At 53.3% G+C, this 20522-nt stretch overlaps 1 protein-coding gene across 1 annotated transcript; it reads right to left on the bottom strand.

Moving 5' to 3' along the window:
- Nucleotides 1–4232: 4232 nt before the first annotated feature.
- On the bottom strand, nucleotides 4233–15119 carry LOC116943792 (uncharacterized). The gene is made up of 2 exons (XM_076068074.1): nucleotides 14458–15119; nucleotides 4233–9060 (listed from the first exon to the last, which is right to left on the bottom strand). Exons 1-2 carry the CDS (start codon nucleotides 14816–14818, stop codon nucleotides 7802–7804), a joined length of 1620 nt encoding a protein of 539 aa, XP_075924189.1. The 5' UTR covers nucleotides 14819–15119; the 3' UTR covers nucleotides 4233–7801.
- Between the last annotated feature and the right edge of the window lie 5403 nt (nucleotides 15120–20522).

Raw genomic sequence — 20522 nt, 5'->3', positions numbered from 1 at the left:
GACGATTATCTGAACCGGCCATGGGCCTCCCTCCTAGGTCGACTCAGCCTCAAAGGAGTACCTGGTGCGGTGTGTAAACATTGCCACTCGGGAGACAAAGGTGGTCGGGCGTGTTGCAGGCCACCCACTCCCTCGTGTGCCTTGCCGACCTTCATAGGTGCTCGCTAAGAACTTGTCCTAACAGTCTGTTAAAGGCTATACGGGAGATCTTTGTAGTTAATGTACTGGGCTGCAAACATGCAGCCTTAAGTTCAATTCCCAGCCTGGTGCAGTTTGTACACCTCATTCACGTGGGGAATACATTTGGATCATTGGAGTGGTACTGGACACCCCTGCCCTTCCTGTGCTTTGCCCACCTTTGCGGGTGCTTGCTAACAGCACTTTAGAAGCTTGAATATAATGTTTGCGTGGGTAGATTACCTTTTTCCCCATTCACGATTCGAGGATAAGGAATATTTGTCCTCTTGGTAAGTGGTGGAAGTCTTCTCGGAAGGAGACATTTGATGTCTAAATATACAGGGTGCTTCAAACATTTTTAACACTTCTGAGAATTTGCAACAATACAAGAAATGTGCCTCCGGGCTCTGGAGACCACCTGGAGAAGATTCCAGGCCACGTGTTGACTGATGGCGAACAAGTGGAGACTGACTTTTTGAACCTATTAACATACATTTGTTATGTTGCGGTGTTATCGATAGTCCGATGTAAGTGTTAATATTTTTTGAAGCACCCTGTATATGTATAATCGCGCCTGGGAATCGTAGGTCCACCTGGCACGAGAACTTGGTATTATGTATGTGGTAGGTGACGGTTGCCTCGTTTGTACGATTTCGGCCACAACACATCGTCATTGTCACATGGTAGCCCCGAGTGGGAGGCGCTCACCTCGGCGGCCCTTTCGTCACCAGCCTGTGTCACGCCGTGGCACGAGGGCCGATTTTGAATGTCTCCACCCACCCGCCCGCACTCAAATCTAAAGTGAAACGCCTGCACAGGCAAGGTGGTGAATCACTGCCACAAAAGGATGCAAAAAGCAATAAACAGTATGCCGCACTATCGTTGACGGTTTTTTGTCCGTTACCATTAAACGGTGCCTTATGTATTTTGTAGGCCTCAAGTGATTTCCTACTCGAATGCGATTGATGGCGGTGCTCAACAGCAACATCCAGTGGTGTATATTCTATATTCCTATGGTGGGAGCGATTATATCCACATGACGACCAATCTTGACATCCCCACAAAGTGGTTTACTCATTTTACCAACCCCAGTAGATGTGCAATACCCAAATCCAATTACTTTCGTACGACAAGGAAAGCCAAAAAATAAAAACACGGAAATGCATGCAGGTGGGTTTCGGGGACCCTCCTGGGAAATTATCAGAACATTCATATTAAGCTCTTACCGCTGAACATTAAACTTAATGTCAATTTTAGTTTTTGTCCAAAATCTGATGCCAAGACACTGACATGCAGCTCCTCTGCGATTGTTTTCCCCAACTCGCATTTATTGTGTAACCGATTCGCCAGCGTTTTCCGACTTTGGAGGTTGAGCGTCGGGGCGAGACGAGTTGTGGCGATGGTGCTGGTGGTGCCGTTCTTGATGTCTGGAAGAGAGTCTGTGCGCTCGCAAACACGAGACTCTCCAGCTGAACCATCGCTTAAAAGTAGCCCCCCTCTGAATCGCAGAGCCTTTGCAGGTTCAAGTCACCTCCAGCTGGGAAGGGTGTGTTAGATGGACCCACGAGAGGGCTACCAAGGGGGAAGACCTGGCGGTGGTAATGAGAAGAGCGATCATTGAAGGCTGTCAAATTGTCGCTCGTTCCGATCGCAGCTGCTTGACCTCTGAACCCATGGCCAATCGACGTGCGGAGGCCACGGTGGATAGGAGATGTTAACTACCTCACCTGGTATACAGGAGGTCGTGGATTCGATCCCGACCTTGACGCCTGCTGTGTATTTTGAGTTTACATTGTTCTTCCGGGTCCCCCATATTTAGAAACAAGCTCCTGCTTTAAATTTCCACGTAATAAGCCACTTCGTTGAGCTATAATTTGTGGCCAGGTCGCTTCTAAAAAATAACCATCTAGCTCGGCGGGTCTTACCAAAATAAACATTTTCGTTTATACTAGTTTAATGCATTACACAGCCCTCCCTATGAGGGTCACAATGCTCTTACCTTCATTTTTCATTAACAGAACAGGAAAAACACACGTCACCTGATATTACTCCAAACTTCATGCAATCGAGTGGACGGGAAAGCGATTGAGAATCGAGAGACAAATCGCCCTTGGCTCGGTCACTCGAAGCGTTTCATGAGACGCGGGTGGGAGACCAGGAGGCACGGGTGGAGAGAGAGACGTGTGGGGAGGGAGACGTGAGAGTATGGGAGAGACGAGGAGAGGCACGCAAGGACAGACGGGGATTTGTTGAGACACTGGAGGGACGCATGGGGAGACACGAGGAGAGAGACATTTCTCGAGACCCAAGGCTCGCGTATAAAACCACAGACTAGCACAGAGACTCGTTGACTCACATCGAGACCCGCTGAGACACTGAAATGCCCTATTAGTAGCTTCAGCATCATCACCGCTTTCTCCACCACACGGGCGCTCGCAGCCCACGCAGCTTCGCAGGAGAACTGGTCTGGTGACGCCCAGCACTGTATTCATCATCATCACCCACTGCTATTGTGATCCAATTATTATCAATTCGTCCGGAGCCTAGGACCGGCGCAACATTATCACCACAATTTGTCTTTGTCCTCCCAAATACCAATTAGTCCCATCAACTCGTTGGACTCGTGTATAGTTAGAAACCCAGACACTCACACAGAGCACCATACACTCACATAGAGACCCATAGACTCGCACACATAACAACAGTGTCAATCAACTGGATCGTATTGTGTCGTGTACATGGGTCAGCTCCAACGAGGTTGCATAAAGTAATAGGTTTTACCCTTTTAACTGGCACAAAAACTGACACCTTTATTCAAAGCATCATGTTTGCAATAACCACAACACAAGCAGTCAAAATGCAAACAAAAAAGACAATTCTGATAATAATATTGGCACTGTCCTTGAATTTGATTGGTCCACACCCGAGACGGCTTTTCTTAGAGCCTAGTCTCCACTGGTGCTGGACCAGAAGACGCCAAAAGGCGTACAACTCAAAAACAGCGCACCATCAGAGTTTCGGGGGCTCGGGGTGAGCATTTACATTATGAGACCTCCTTTGCCAGTAACAAGATATAGTAGTAGGTTTTACCCTTTTAACTGCCATAAAAACTGACACCTTTATTCAAGGCATCATGTTTGCAAGGCATCTGTTTGACGTCTTCTGGTCCAACACCAGTGGAGACTAGGCTCTAAGAAAAGCCGTCTCGGGTGTGGACCAATCAAATTCAAGGACAGTGCATATTATTATCAGAGTTGTCTCTTTTGTTTGCATTTGGACTGCTTGTGTTGTGGTTATTGCCAACATGATGCCTTGAATAAAGCTGTCAGTTTTTGTGCCAGTTAAAAGGGTAAAACCTATTGCTATATCTTGTTACTGGCAAAGGAAGTCTCATAATGAGGTTGCATAACTTTAGTTGCGATGCGTCATCATGAGCAGCTAAGGGCAGTCCACTGCTGGATGAAAGCCTCCCCCCCTCAGCCTCTGCCATCTCCCACGATCCTGCGATGTGATTATAATCCTCCAGCACTGCCGTTGCGGGCGGGGGGAACGAGTGTGGTGCTGACATGGCAGTGCTACACAAACACAGCTTATCTTAATAACACATTAATAATCTTAATAACACATTCCTCGTTAATAATGCAGAGCGTGCGTACGAAGAGAGATTGATTTATGGAGAGGATGATTCCGAGGCGTGGGGAACCACAGACAACTATTTCCCAAGCTATGGCGTTCTATATCGGGATGTTTGTGACCACCTCCATGAATGCAACGGTTGTGCATCCTGGGGTTACCAGGGTTGCCACCTGTCCCGGATTTTTCCCGGATTGTTCCTCGTGTTTTTTTGGGGAAGCAGTCGCCGCTGTCCTCGGAATTCTGCCAGTCTTCCCGGGACATTAAAAGTCCCGGGTTTTAACCAGTTGTGTTAACAACAATGGTCAAAATACTGACCAAAAATACACCACTCGCTGAAGGCTATGCTTTTACATGCGGGTCCCCCCTCTTCCAGTAATGAGATGTTGAAATTGAATCACACACAGAGGCAAGAACGCGTGTTATCTAGTATAGGGCGTAGACTTTATTCAGCACCAATTGAGGTTTTATCTTTTTTTTTAATTTTAAAATAATCTGAAATTCCTCAACAATTTATACGCATACCTAGATTCAGGGGAGCTTGTATTTTATCTTAAAAAAGCGTGATACATTTTTATTTAAAGCTTTCATGACTGCAGGGATTCATATTCTTGGTTCTTTCGGTAAAGCCACGTAGGAGTGAAACAATAAAATAATAAAAATATAAAACAATAAAATTCTCACGACGTTTCGACTGCAACACAAGCAATCATCATTAGGTGTGAAAACCACAGCAAGAAAACCACAGCAAGAACATTTCTTGCTGTGGTTTTCACACCTGATTGTTTTATATTTATATTATTATCTTATTGTTCCCCTTCTACGTGACTTTACCGAAAGAACCAAGAATAAGCGTGATATATATTATGTCAATCATTAAATATTGAATATATTAATACGTTATACGTTGACATAAATAGCACTTAAAACAGAATAACGTAAGTGCAATCAGTTCGCGTGAATGTCTCTCGTGATGGAGAGCTGGCAGAGATGGTTAAACGCCATGGCGGGTTTAATGAGTTAAGATGCAACCACCAGTCACAGAACCTGTCCACCACTCAACGCCACCACCAGAGTCACGTAACCTGTCCACCACTCACCACCACCAGAGTCACAGAACCTGTCCACCACTCACCACCACCACCACCAGAGTCACGTAACCTGTCCACCACTCACCACCCCCAGAGTCACAGAACCTGTCCACCACTCACCACCACCACCAGAGTCACGTAACCTGTCCACCACTCACCACCACCAGAGTCACATAACCTGTCCACCACTCACCACCACCACCAGAGTCACATAACCTGTCCACCACTCACCACCACCAGAGTCACGTAACCTGTCCACCACTCACCACAACCACCACCACCAGAGTCACAGAACCTGTCCACCACTCACCACCACCACCAGAGTCACGTGACCTATCCACCACTCACCACCACCACCAGAGTCACAGAACCTGTCCACCACTCACCATCACCAGCGTCACAGAACCTGTCCACCACTCACCACCACCAGAGTCACGTAACCTGTCCACCACTCACCACCACCACCAGCAGAATCACAGAACCTGTCCACCACTCACCACCACCACCACCACCAGAGTCACGTGACCTGTCCACCACTCACCACCACCAGAGTCACGTGACCTGTCCACCACTCACCACCACCAGAGTCACGTGACCTGTCCACCACCACCAGAGTCACGTGACCTGTCCACCACTCACCACCACCAGAGTCACGTAACCTGTCCACCATTCACCACCACCACCACCACCAGAGTGACGTAACCTGTCCACCACTCACCACCACCAGTCACGTAACCTGTCCACCATTCACCCCCACCAGAGTCACGTAACCTGTCCACCACTCACCACCACCACCAGAGTCACGTGACCTGTCCACCACTCACCACCACCACCAGAGTCACAGAACCTGTCCACCACTCACCACCACCAGTCACGTGACCTCTCCACCACTCACCACCACCACCAGAGTCACGTAACCTGTCCACCACTCACCCCCACCAGAGTCACAGAACTTGTCCACAACTCACCACCACCACCAGAGTCACGTGACCTGTCCACCACTCACCACCACCACCAGAGTCACAGAACCTGTCCACCACTGACCACCACCACCAGAGTCACGTAACCTGTCCACCACTCACCACCACCAGAGTCACAGAACCTGTCCACCACTCACCACCACCACCAGAGTCACGTAACCTGTCCACCACTCACCACCACCAGTCACAGAACCCGTCCACCACTCACCACCACCAGAGTCACAGAACCTATCCACCACTCATCACCGCTATCCGTCACGAGTATCATCAAAGCTCCATCGCCCACCGCAACCGATTATCAACGACCCCTTCTCGCATCACCACGCACCACTCACGCCTCTCCAACACCACCCCCACCACCATCACCACACTTCCCATTTCTACCCAAGCTGCACCAACCAGAACCAGCCCCTCCTCACTTACCAGTCCTGGTTGGAATCCCCTCGCATCGTCTGATTTCCCAAGCTCGCATCACCTCGTTCAAGAAACGCACGAGGTCTGATATATTTACGATCTATTTACGACTGTAACCGTGCTGCTTTGTTGCTGGGAGTTTGGCGTTCTGTGTCTTTGGTCCCGTGCCCATTAACCGGTGTCCATGCATTAGAAGAAGACAAAAAGGAAAAACGCTGAGCTGGCATATCAGGGCCTTCGCGAACAACACCATCCATTAATAGAGGTTTGTGGGGTTAGATCGCGGAAATATATCAATATATAAAAGTGTACAGCGCACAGCGGTGTTGCTGTACTAGTGACGAAGTGGCCACGTTCTGTTTACGTGACAACCCTTACTAGTTGGATGTGTTGGGTGGTGGCGGGTTTAACGACGCATTTATATATTTACGCGATCACCCCCAAACAAACTTCTATTATTGACGGCACATCACTGACAACCTAAGTTCAAATCCGGGTGTCAGCAAGCTGTGATTGAAACCGTGTTCTCAAGCAGCCTGGGTCGTCAACGACTCACACGCGGCTGCCTCTAACCCAGCGCTGTGGGGGCAGCAGCGAGGGGTTGGTTGATCACTGCACAGATGGTGCTACGCAACTCCCTTTGGCCACGTGGACGTGCCAGTACCCTGCCTGGCTCACCACAAGAGGGCAGTACAAGCAGTAGGACCGGTTGCCATCTGTTTCCGTCTCTAGGTGGGATTGAGCGTTGCCGCCTCTCGCACGTGTGAGGTTTATCCGGGTGCTCTGCTTTCATCCCACGTGTATAATAATAATAATCACAACTCGTCGATAATTTGGCTTTAAAAGATCTGAACGTAAAAAAACCGCAATGCAGCAGCAGGACCATTCTTGCAAAATAGTCCTCCAACTCCGCGTGGCTTTCCTGGGTAAATCAGTAAATTATCACATCATCATCACCGTCGTCGTCGTCGTCATCGTCATCGTCAAGAGTCCCGAAGAGACGTAAATAGAGACGCGTAGACTCAGGACGGACAATCCAAAGACTCGCGAAATACCGGGGCTCTCAATACATTTGTGGAGGAGCAGTGGGAGCAAGTGAGGTTATCGGCAGGAAAGAGCTTGATGACGTCATAGGGTGACGTCATGCTACCCAGAGGGGAGGGGTACCTAAGGGGGACCACGGGCGGAGGGGCAGGGTCATTGTGGGGAGCCGAGAGGAACGGAAAACGCGCCGCTCGGCACCCGGAGCCCCGTTCGGGGTCCACCAGTGGGGAGCTGGGGTCAGGATAGGCCGTGGAGTTTAAGCAGGTCACGGGACGGTCCACGGGAAGGACCAAGTGTACAAGCACCTTCCTCTGGTGTCATCCGGTGATTCTGTACGTGAGTGTAGTGGTTTATAAACCGGCAATAGAGCCCTTACAGAGAATCTCGTCGCCGTGATGAGTTTAAACCTCTGCACATTTATTACACTTTCCTCCAACCCCATCGGACGCGTCGACGCGACCCCTAGGCGCACCCGCACGCCTCCGCCACCGTGCCGGGCACGTTCCTCTTCACCACGTGGTCGTCCTCGTCATAGTAGAGCAGCGACATGGCCCCGAGGCGCGTGGGCACGCAGCAGGCGCGCCGCGAGCTGGCGGGCTGCAGGCCCCTGAGGCGGTACTGGTTGACGAGGACGCTGTGGAACGACGCGGCCGTGCCCGGGGTGCCCGCGGCGTGCGGCGGGCACGAGCCGCGGCAGAAGTTGGCGAAGTAGCCCTCGGGCACGAGGATCCAGTCGTGCCAGCCGATCTTCTCGAAGTCCACGTAGAAGCGCTGCAGGCAGCAGCGCCCCTCGCTGGCCTCGCAGTCCGAGTCGCCGCCGTCGCGCCGGACTCGACTGGACGACCACGACGACGACGAGGAGGAGGAGGAGGCGGAGGAGGAGGCGGAGGAGGAGGCGGCTGAGTCACCGCGCGATCCGCTCATCACCAGGAAGGGTCGCTGGCCAAGGTCCTGAAATGGTTCCTGCTGCCCCCCGGTGTTCTGTTCGCCGTGCCGCCCTGTGGCGCCTCGCCCCGCGAGCCGCCGTCCTGCATCGTCTCGCTTTCGGCGCTGCTGCTGCTGCTGCTGCTGCCGCCGCCGCCGCCGCTGCCCCGGATGTCGCGACGTGTCCTGCGTGGAGATCGCCCCGTGGTTTCGCCCTTGAGCGCTCTGCCCGGCGACACCGCCAGCACCGCCACCACCGCCGCCATCACCATCACCACCGCCGCAGTCGCCATCGCCACCACCGCCGCCATCGCCGCCACCGCCATCGCCGCCATCGCCACCGCCGCAGCCATCGCCACCGCCACCACCACCACCACCACCATCGCCACCGCCACCGCCGCCACCGCCGCCACCGCCACCGCCGCCATCGCCACCGCCGCCATCGCCATCGCCACCGCCGCAGCCGTCCTTCGCAATCACCAGGGCGAGGGTTCCCTCCCCACGGCGCAGAGCGGAGCACACCGGTCGAGTCAGACACACGCGAACCCAGCGGCTCGGGTCAGACACCCGTACCCGGACCTTCCAGTGAGTGCGCCCCACAGCCTCCCCGCTGCCGTTGACACCGCCAGCGCCGCCAGCACCACCGGAGGTGACTGATGGGGACGAGATGGTGACGGTGCAGTGGCCGAGGCCATGGACGTCCGCCGCCGCCGCCACGTGGAGCCACAGATGCGCCCTGCTCACGTCCAGCCCTTCCTCGAGTGGCAGAGAGAAGAGGAGAATGTGGCGCGTGGCGTCTGTGGGGAGAGGACAGGAGGCACACCTCGTCACGATCTCACCTCGTCACGAGGCACACCACGCCGCGATCTCACCACGCCGCGGTCTCACCTCGTCATGATCACACCTCGTCACGATCTCACCTCATCACGATCTCGCCTCGTCACGAGGCACACCTCGTCACGATCACACCTCGTCACGAGGCACACCACGCCGCGATCTCACCTCGTCACGAGGCACACCTCGTCACGATCTCACCTCGTCACGAGGCACACCTCGTCACGGTCTCACCTCGTCACGATCTTACCTCGTCACGATCACACCTCGTCACGATCTCACCTCTTCACGATCTCACCTCTTCACGATCTCACCTCGTCACGATCTCACCTCGTCACGATCACACCTCGTCACGATCACACAGCAGCTACACGTGTAGCTGCTACAAGAGTAACGTTAATTCTCAGAGATGGAGTTCAGCCAAATTAAGTGCCCAACTTGAGCCAAGTAAGCTTTAGCCAGAGCTCAGTCTGTGTGGGTCGATGGATCTCTCTCGGTGCGTCTGTAGTCGATATCAACATTTAGTCTATCGGGCTCTGTGTGTACGTCATTGGCGACTCTTGCTAAGCCCATCAACTCGCCATGCCTTCGTCACAGTTGGCTGATATCTGGATGCGAGTTCAGGTCATCCGTCGGGTTGCAAGCTCAGCGTTCCAAATATATATTTATTTATAGATTGATAATTGTCAATGGCAGTTTCTAGGCACGGGGCCAAATGGCTCAAAAACGCCAAGCGGTCAGCAACAAACCTTGTTCAATTGAGCAAGGTTGTTGTTTAAGTGAGCAAGGTTTTTGTTGTTTAAGTGAGCAAGGTTGTTGTTGTTTAAGTGAGCAAGGTTTTTGTTGTTTAAGTGAGCAAGGTTGTTGTTGTTTAAGTGAGCAAGGTTGTTGTTGTTTAAGTGAGCAAGGTTGTTGTTGTTTAAGTGAGCAAGGTTGTTGTTGTTGTTTAAGTGAGCAAGGTTGTTGTTTAAGTGAGCAAGGTTGTTGTTGTTTAAGTGAGCAAGGTTGTTGTTGTTGTTTAAGTGAGCAAGGTTGTTGTTGTTTAAGTGAGCAAGGTTGTTGTTGTTTAAGTGAGCAAGGTTGTTGTTGTTGTTTAAGTGAGCAAGGTTGTTGTTGTTGTTTAAGTGAGCAAGGTTGTTGTTGTTTAAGTGACCAAGGTTGTTGTTGTTGTTTAAGTGAGCAAGGTTGTTGTTGTTTAAGTGAGCAAGGTTGTTGTTGTTTAAGTGAGCAAGGTTGTTGTTGTTTAAGTGAGCAAGGTTGTTGTTTAAGTGAGCAAGGTTGTTGTTGTTTAAGTGAGCAAGGTTGTTGTTTAAGTGAGCAAGGTTGTTGTTGTTTAAGTAAGCAAGGTTGTTGTTGTTTAAGTGAGCAAGGTTGTTGTTGTTTAAGTGAGCAAGGTTGTTGTTGTTTAAGTGAGCAAGGTTGTTGTTGTTTTGAGGAGCTTGAAGGAAACGATGAAGGGAGGGAGCAGTGCCAGAGAAGAAGCAGAAAGAGCAGTGAGGCGACCTGCGTGAGTGTGGTGAGTGAGTGGGTGAGTGAGTGAGCGGGTGGGTGAGTGAGCGGGTGGACGGGTGAGTGAGTGAGCGGGTGAGTGAGTGAGTGAGCAGGTGAGCTGGTGAGTGAGTGAGTGAGCGGGTGGGTGAGCAGGTGAGTGAGTGAGTGAGCGGGTGGGTGAGTGGGTGAATGAGCGGGTGAGTGAGTGAGCGGACGGACGGGTGAGTGAGTGAGCGGGTGAGTGAGTGAGCGGGTGGTTGAGTGGGTGAATGAGCGGGTGAGTGAGTGAGTGAGCGGACGGACGGGTGAGTGAGTGAGCGGGTGAGTGAGTGATTATGCGGGTGGGTGAGTGAGTGAGCGGGTGGGTGACTGAGTAATTGAGTGAGCGGGTGAGTGAGTGAGTGAGCGGGTGAGTGAGTGATTACGCGGGTGGGTGAGTGAGTGAGCGGGTGGGTGACTGAGTAATTGAGTGAGCGGGTGAGTGAGTGGGTGAGCGGGTGAGTGAGTGATTACGCGGGCGAGTGAGGGAGTGAGTGAGCGGGTGGGTGAGTGAGCGGGTGAGTGAGCGGGCGGGTGACTGAGTGAGTGAGCGGGTGAGTGGGTGAGTGATTACGCGGGCGGGTGAGGGAGTGAGTGAGCGGGTGAGTGAGTGAGCGGGTGAGTGAGTGAGCGGGTGAGCAGGTGGGTGGGTAAGTGGGTAAGTTGTTGGATTAGCGAGCGAGTGAGTGAGTCAGTAGTTGTGACCTGCAGTGTGGTGGTAGTGGTTGTATGTATGTGTGTATGTATGTGTGTAGGTATGTATGTACGTGTATGTGTGTTGAACTTCTTTCGCGCCATACGCAGCCAACCGCGCTAATCGGAGATGCGGAGTAAGGAGAAACAACTCTCTCAGTCACCGACTCTCACACAAACTCACTCCCTCACCCTGTCACTCACTCTCCCAGTCACCGACTCTCACACAAACTCACTCCCTCACTCTGTCACTCACTCTCTCAGTCACCGACTCTCACAAACTCACTCCCTCACCCTGTCACTCACTCAGTCACCGACTCTCACACAAACTCACTCCCTCACTCAGTCACCTCACTCAGTCACCGACTCTCACACAAACTCACTCCCTCACTCTGTCACTCACTCTCTCAGTCACCGACTCACACAAACTCACTCCCTCACCCTGTCACTCACCCTCTCAGTCACCGACTCTCACAAACTCCCTCCCTCACCCTGTCACTCACTCTCCCAGTCACCGACTCTCTCACAAACTCACTCCCTCACCCTGTCACTCACTCTCCCAGTCACCGACTCTCTCACAAACTCCCTCCCTCACTCTGTCACTCACTCTCTCAGTCACCGACTCTCACACAAACTCACTCCCTCACCCTGTCACTCACTCTCCTAGTTACGGACTCTCACACAAACTCACTCCCTCACCCTGTCACTCACCCTCTCAGTCACCGACTCTCACACAAACTCACTCCCTTACTCTGTCACTCACTCTCTCAGTCACCGACTCTCTCACAAACTCACTCCCTCACGCTCTCACTCACTCTCTCAGTCATCGACTCTCACACAAACTCACTCCCTCACCCTGTCACTCACTCTCTCAGTCACCGACTCTCACACAAACTCACTCCCTTTGTCACTCACGCTCTCAGTCACCGACTCTCACACAAACTCACTCCCTCACTCTGTCACTCAATCTCTCAGTCACCGACTCTCACACAAACTCACTCCCTCACCCTGTCACTCACTCTCTCAGTCACCGACTCTCTCACAAACTCACTCCCTCACTCTGTCACTCACTTTCCCAGTCACCGACTCTCTCACAAACTCACTCCCTCACCCTGTCACTCACTCTCCCAGTCACCGACCCTCTCACAAACTCACTCCCTCACCCTGTCACTCACTCTCTCAGTCATCGATTCTCACACAAACTCACTCCCTCACCCTGTCACTCACTCTCCCAGTCACCGACTCTCACACAAACTCACTCCCTTACTCTGTCACTCACTCTCTCAGTCACCGACTCACTCACAAACTCACTCCCTTACTCTGTCACTCACTCTCTCAGTCACCGACTCTCACACAAACTCACTCCCTCACTCTGTCACTCACTCTCCCAGTCACCGACTCTCTCACAAACTCACTCCCTCACACTGTCACTCACTCAGTCACCGACTCTCACACAAACTCACTCCCTCACTCTGTCACTCACTCTCTCAGTCACCGACTCACACAAACTCACTCCCTCACCCTGTCACTCACCCTCTCAGTCACCGACTCTCACAAACTCCCTCCCTCACCCTGTCACTCACTCTCCCAGTCACCGACGCTCTCACAAACTCACTCCCTCACCCTGTCACTCACTCTCCCAGTCACCGACTCTCTCACAAACTCCCTCCCTCACTCTGTCACTCACTCTCTCAGTCACCGACTCTCACACAAACTCACTCCCTCACCCTGTCACTCACTCTCTCAGTCACCGACTCTCACACAAACTCACTCCCTTACTCTGTCACGCACTCTCTCAGTCACCGACTCTCTCACAAACTCACTCCCTCACGCTCTCACTCACTCTCTCAGTCATCGACTCTCACACAAACTCACTCCCTCACCCTGTCACTCACTCTCTCAGTCACCGACTCTCACACAAACTCACTCCCTTTGGCACTCACGCTCTCAGTCACCGACTCTCACACAAACTCACTCCCTCACTCTGTCACTCACTCTCTCAGTAACCGACTCTCTCACAAACTCACTCCACCACTCTGTCACTCACTCTCCCAGTCACCGACTCTCTCACAAACTCACTCCCTCACCCTGTCACTCACTCTCTCAGTCATCGACTCTCACACAAACTCACTCCCTCACCCTGTCACTCACTCTCTCAGTCACCGACTCTCTCACAAACTCACTCCCTCACTCTGTCACTCACACTCCCAGTCACCGACTCTCTCACAAACTCACTCCCTCACCCTGTCACTCACTCTCTCAGTCATCGATTCTCACACAAACTCACTCCCTCACCCTGTCACTCACTCTCCCAGTCACCGACTCTCACACAAACTCACTCCCTTACTCTGTCACTCACTCTCTCAGTCACCGACTCTCTCACAAACTCACTCCCTTACTCTGTCACTCACTCTCTCAGTCACCGACTCTCACACAAACTCACTCCCTTTGTCACTCACGCTCTCAGTTACCGACTCTCACACAAACTCACGCTCTCACTCTGTCACTCTCTCAGTCACCCACTCTCACACAAACTCACTCCCTCACCCTGTCACTCACTCTCTCAGACACCGACTCTCACACAAACTCACTCCCTTACTCTGTCACTCACTCTCTCAGTCACCGACTCTCTCACAAACTCACTCCCTCACTCTGTCACTCATTCTCCCAGTCACCGACCCTCTCACAAACTCACTCCCTCACCCTGTCACTCACTCTCCCAGTCACCGACGCTCACACAAACTCACTCCCTCACCCTGTCACTCACTCTCTCAGTCACCGACTCTCTCACAAACTCACTCCCTCACTCTGTCACTCACTCTCCCAGTCACCGACTCTCTCACAAACTCACTCCCTCACCCTGTCACTCACACTCTCACTCCCTCACCCTGTCACTCACTCCCTCACCCTGTCACTCACTCTCTCACTCCCTCACCCTGTCACTCACTCTCTCACAAACTCACCCTGTCACTCCCTCACTCTGTCATTCACTCTCTGGCCCTTGCACCAATTCTCTCAACCCGCCGACAACTCCACTCGCTTCGCTCTCTCCCCTCTCACCACCTCTCTCGCATGCACGAGCGCAATGGCCCACCAACAACCTCGCCAACTCCACCTCACTCTGTCGCCCCTCCTACCTCTCTGTGCAAACCGCACGAGCCGCACCTCCTCCGCCTCCTCCGCCTCGTCTCTCCGACCCCGCGCGCTCCTCTCCGCCTCCTCCATCACCGCTCGGAGAGCGATCCGCGGCAGTGGGGCCCTGGGACCCCCCTCGAGACCCCCCGAGGCGACCGGGTCCCCGAAGGAGCGGGGCCTCTCCTTGAGATTCAGGGTGCTCAGGATGTGCCTCTTCGCCGCCTCCACCAGCACCTCCTCGTCCCACGCCGTCCGCGCGGCCGGCGCCTTCGAGGCGCACGCCGACGAGGAGTTCATCACGAAGCCGCCGCCGCCGACGACGACGACGAGGAGGGGGAGGAGGAGGAGCAGGGGGGTCATCATCGACAGCGCCCGGAGCTCAGGCACCCCGTGCTCGGAGGGGATATGGACGCGGGCACGAGAGGGGCCGTGGTGGTGGTGCAGGTGGTGGTGGTGCAGGTGGTGGTGGAGGTGGAGACACGGGCAAGGAACTTGTCAGAGTGGCGCACCTCTCCTGTTTAAACCCCCGGCTCCTCGCTGGGAACCCGTCGACCCCTCTACCCCTGTGCACGCATCGCCACGCTGTGGACACCTAAGGAGTAGCAGATGTAGGGAGAGGTCCAGCGAGTAGGGGGTTGTCTGGCTCCCAATTCCCCTGAGTGGGGACCCCCCCACACACCCCCCCACACCTCGCGATGTTTTGGCAGAACCCCTCCCCCCTCCACGTCCACCCGATCCCGGTGCGACGACGATAATGATGACGATGATGATGATGACGACGATGATGATGGTGACAACGATGATGATGACGATGATGATGATGACGATGATGATGACCTGGTGGGTAACTCGGCTCTGTGATGCGTGGGCGGTGTGGGGGTGGCACGCGCCGGGGGGGAGGGGCGAGGGGGGAGGCGGTTTGAAGGTCGTTGGTTAAAATCAGCAGCAGCAGCAGCTGATGATGATGATTGTTGTTATAACGGAGTCAATGTCTTTGTTTATCCTCTGTCAGCGCTGTAGTTGTCATCTTTCGCATCGTCTTTAAACATAAATAATACAATTGTCACACTGGCACTGCGCTTAGAATTGTCATCGTGACCATCGCTATCATCACGATCCCCGTGTCCCTATCGTTTTCATCCTCGCTAGAGGCCAGCGAAATCCACTGTTAGTCTGGGTGGTAGCGATGTCGTGTGTGGTGATGTTGTGTGCGATGATGATGATGTGTGTGCGATGATGATGTTCCGTGTGATGTGTGTGATGGTGGTCTGTGACGATGTTTACGTGTAATGTTGATGTGCGTGATGGCGTTACGTGTGATGTTGATGTGTGTGATGATGATAAGTGTGATGTTAAGTGTGATGTTGATGCGACGTGTGGTGTTGATGTGTGTGATGATGATGTTAAGTGTGGTGTTGATGTGTGTGATGATGATGATGCTACGTGTGATGTTGATGTGGGTGGTGATGTTAAGTGTGATGTTGATGTGTGTGTTGTGGTGATGATGCTGCGTCCGTTGGTGATGTCACGTGTGGTGTGGGCGTGGGAGTGTGGACGATGCTGGTGCATGTGTGTTGAACTTCTTTCGCACCGTACGTCGCCGACCGTGATAAATGGGAGGTGTGGGTTATGATGCGATGTGATAATGTTGTGTGTGGTGATGCTGTGTGAGTATGTCAGCGAGATTTGCGACAGCATCGCGACTAAAATGCTGAACTATAAACTTGGTTATATTATTGGTTCTTTCGGTAAAGTCACGTAGAAGGGAAATAATACGATAATAAAAATAAAATAAGAATATGAATCCCTGCAGCCACGAAAGCTTTAAATCGAAATATAAACTCGTTTTCTATCTTACCAGGTAAAGTACTCACCGAGATCCGTAGCTCGTCTTCAGAAGCGACCTGGCCACAAATGATGGCTCAACGAATTAGCTCATCGTGCGTAAATGTACAGCTGTCAAATACTCTAAACGCGTGATGTTTCTTCTACATATGGAGAGAAAAACCGGGGGACCGGGAAACAAATCCACGCGATCACGGGGAGAGACAGACACGCAGACTCCAAATATACAGCAGCAGGCATCGTCAGGGTCGGCATCGAACCAACGATCTCCTGCATACCAGGTGAGGTAGTTAACATCTCCTAGCCACGGTGATGATGAGAGAGAGAGAGCGACACGCAAACTGCTAATATACAGCAGGCATCGTCAGGCTCGGGATCGAATCCATGACCTGCATACCAGGCGAGGTAGTTAACATCTCCTAGCCACCGTGATGATGATGATGAGAGAGAGAGACACGCAAACTCCAAATATACAGCAGGAGGCGTCAGGGTCAGGATCGAACCCACGACCTCCTGCATAGCAGGCGAGGTAGTTAACATCTCTTAGCCACCGTGATGATGATAATGATGAGAGAGAGAGAGACACGCAAACTCCAAATACACAGCAGCAGCAGCAGGCATCGTCAGGGTCAGGGTAGGAACCCACGACCTCCTGCACAGCAGGCGAGGGAGACGACACCTCGCCACCGTGATGATGCGACGCGCGATGACGCGCCGTGACGCGTCACGCATGGGGCTCGATCGACTCGCGGACACGTGGCCGGGCCCGCGTTGTGACCGCGTCCGACAGCTGGGGTGGGGTGGGGGTGACGCGAATGCGTCCTCGGACACGCGTGGGACCCACGTGCGTCTAGACAGGCGCAGTCGCCGCAACATCGCGCTAGGGGCGCGGGCGGGCGGGCGGGCGTTGAACAATCGGCGGTCGGCGCTAGCAATGGAGTGTGCAGGCGGTGCAACTGCACTCGGGCCCACAGGCCAGAATTGGGGGGCAGGAATTGGCCACGTACCCCGCCCACCTCCTGCACCACTGTCCGTATGAAACAGACGCCGCCACTCCGGTGTTATGGGTCGTGACGTGGGCCAGGCAGTTATTGCAGAAGTTATCGGTTAGAATTATAGCGGCAGCCCCGGTTAATACTGCCGGGTGGAATAATTATTAAATACGACGACTATTACTACTACGCGCCATCTGAGCCACTCTGTGGACGTCAGAGATCACGTGTGCCGGCGTCACGGTTCAATTGCCAAATGTAAAATAATTCACCTACTAAATGGCTCAATTGGGATGATTAAACAGAGCATGAATCGTTATCGCTACCCCCCCCCACTGCAAAAAAATATATCTAGGCAGGACCCTCTTGAAAAAAAACAGAGACTCGAGTGAAGAAGCTCTCCGTGCAATCGTTTACAATCCGACAAATTGGCGGGCACGGTTGGCTACGTACGGCGCGAAGGAAGTTCAGCGCGCGGTGCACCTTGCACGAACAATTTACGAGCGAATGACGTTAAGTCGACACACGCACGTGCGGCGGTTCGCCCGGAATCGAGAGGCAGCAGCCGCGGTCTCTCTGCCTGCAGTCGAAGACGCGCGAGGCTTTCGCGACAATTGTTATTCATCATAATAAAGGTTTTGTTTGGGTTAGATCGCGTCAGTATAAGTGCGTCGCAACCCGCCGCCACCCGACACAGACAATTCGCAAGGTGTTGCCACGTACTGTTAACATAAAACGCGCCAATTTGTTTCAACTTCAGCCTACCGGTGATGTTGGAGAGTAAATCCACAGCATTTACAATCTGAGTGCGACGCTTCGCCGGTAATTACATCCAGCATCATCGGGCGATTTGCCAGAATAGTCCCCACGGGTAGTGGGGGACCGCTCTCAACAACTGCGTCCCAGCACCAGCACCACCACCAGCACCACCACCACCAGCACCACCAGCACCAGCACCACCACCAGCACCAACAACACCACCAGCACCACCACCAGCACCAACAACACCACCAGCACCACCATCATCACCACCAGCAGCACCACCACCACGGCGTGGTGGGAGAGAAGGATGGGGGCGGGATCATTCCTCCATGGATGGAGCAATCGGGGGAGCAAGGCCACTCGAACAAACTGCGAATGCGGTGGTGAAACCGACTCCTCCACCAATACAACCATGCCGTGATCTGGTGGAACCAGCGAACTAACCCGCCAGCTACCCCAATACAACCATGCCGTGATCTGGTGGAACCAGCGAACTAACCCGCCAGCTACCCCACTACAACCACGCCGTGTTCTGGTGGAACCAGCGAACTAACCCGCCAGCTACCCCAATACAACCACGCCGTGATCTGGTGGAACCAGCGAACTGCTCCACTCAGCTACCCCTATACAACCACGCCGTGTTCTAGTGGAACCAGCGAACTAATCCACTCAGCTACCCCACTACAACCACGCCGTGTTCTGGTGGAACCAGCGAACTAATCCGCTCAGCTACCCCAATACAACCACGCCGTGATCTGGTGGAACCAGCGGACTAATCCGCTCAGCTACCCTCAATACAACCACGCCGTGTTCTGGTGGAACCAGCGAACTAACCCGCCAGCTACCCCACTACAACCACGCCATGTTCTGGTGGAACCAGCGAACTAATCCACTCAGCTACCCCAATACAACCACGCCGTGATCTGGTGGAACCAGCGGACTAATCCGCTCAGCTACCCCAATACAACTACGCCGTGATCTGGTGGAACCAGCGAACTAACCCGCCAGCTACCCCACTACAACCACGCCGTGTTCTGGTGGAACCAGCGAACTACTCCACTCAGCTACCCCAATACAACCACGCCGTGATCTGGTGGAACCAGCGAACTAACCCGCAAGCTACCCCAATACAACCACGCCGTGCTCTGGTGGAACCAGCGAACTACTCCGCTCAGCCGTGGAACGGCTCGCAACGTTAAACGTAGCGTGGTGGTGAAGGTGACGTGGTAGTGGAGGTAGCCTCTTGCATTTTGGTTCAAACGCCACGTGGAACGACGGCAGCGATGGAGTGTTGAGTGCGGCTATGAAAAAATCAGAATCGGTGGTGCCATCTCTTGCAATAAAACGGAAGTCGTGTTGGGATCTTCAAACACCAACTGGAAACACTTTTTTTTTGCAAGTTATCAAGTTACTGCATTAACCGCACACGGTACTTGCGGTGAACATGCAAACAAATCATGCTCCAATGATCACGATGTCATCGTCTTTGAAACGATGCCATCTTTAGGGGCCTCGTCTCACCGGTGTCAGACCAGCGAACAACGCCAAAAAGGCGAACAGCAACAAAGACAATGCCACACGTATCAAGAGCATGTATAGCTCGGGGGGTGGGCGGGGGGGTGAACAGCTTACAAAATGGGACTTTTTTGTTTGATACTGGCAAAGAAAGGGTCCCATTTTGAGTGCGGGTGATGGGATGGTCGCTGGTGCCCTCTCGCGGTGAGTGCGAGGGCCCTGCCGCGAATCCACGCCGGCTTGAACCAGGCTGGCTGTGCGAGGGGCTCACGAAATCCTTGAAAGATCCGAACACGTTCCGGCTAGTGAGCACGTAGCCCGCATGCCCAGCCACCGCATGCCCAGCCACCGCATGCCCAGCCACCGCATGCCCAGCCACCGCATGCCCAGCCACCGCATGCCCAGCCACCGCATGCCCAGCCACCGCATGCCCAAGCAGCTTCTGTTTGGCCGCATAGAGGAGGGTGGGGGGGCTAAACGGGCACGACACAGGCTGGAGAAGAGATGGAGCTGATGCGGTACAGGAGGATGCGGAGCTGAGCGGACTTGCCGAAAACTGGCACTGGCGGTGTCAAGATCGGCCTCTGTGGGGTTGCAGGTGGAGCACCTGCCAGTCATCTCAGTCGACCCATGGCACCTGGGTCTGTCCCGTGACCTCCTGTCAGCGAGCCTTCTCGACACTTCACGTGGCCTCAAAGTGCACCTGGCCTGGCACAGGCGCCGTGGTGACGTCGCTGCCACGTAATTGAGAATGGCGGCTGTAGTTGTTGATCCAATTTGAGTAAATTGGAGGTGATTTTTGAGCATTGGGATGTTTGGCTCGATACCAGTTACATTGTATGGGTTTTTTTAAGCTATGGGAGGAAACGCAGACCAGGGGGAGAGAGAACACACAAACACCACGTAGAAAGGCACCCCAGTCGGGCATCAAACCCAGGACCTTTCTCGATATG

The sequence above is a fragment of the Petromyzon marinus genome, chromosome 19 (assembly GCF_048934315.1).
Source record: "Petromyzon marinus isolate PM22_M1 ecotype Great Lakes invasive population chromosome 19, UKy_Petmar_22M1.pri1.0, whole genome shotgun sequence".
Classification (NCBI taxonomy): domain Eukaryota; kingdom Metazoa; phylum Chordata; class Hyperoartia; order Petromyzontiformes; family Petromyzontidae; genus Petromyzon; species Petromyzon marinus.
This window is presented reverse-complemented; position numbering and strand designations above follow the sequence as displayed.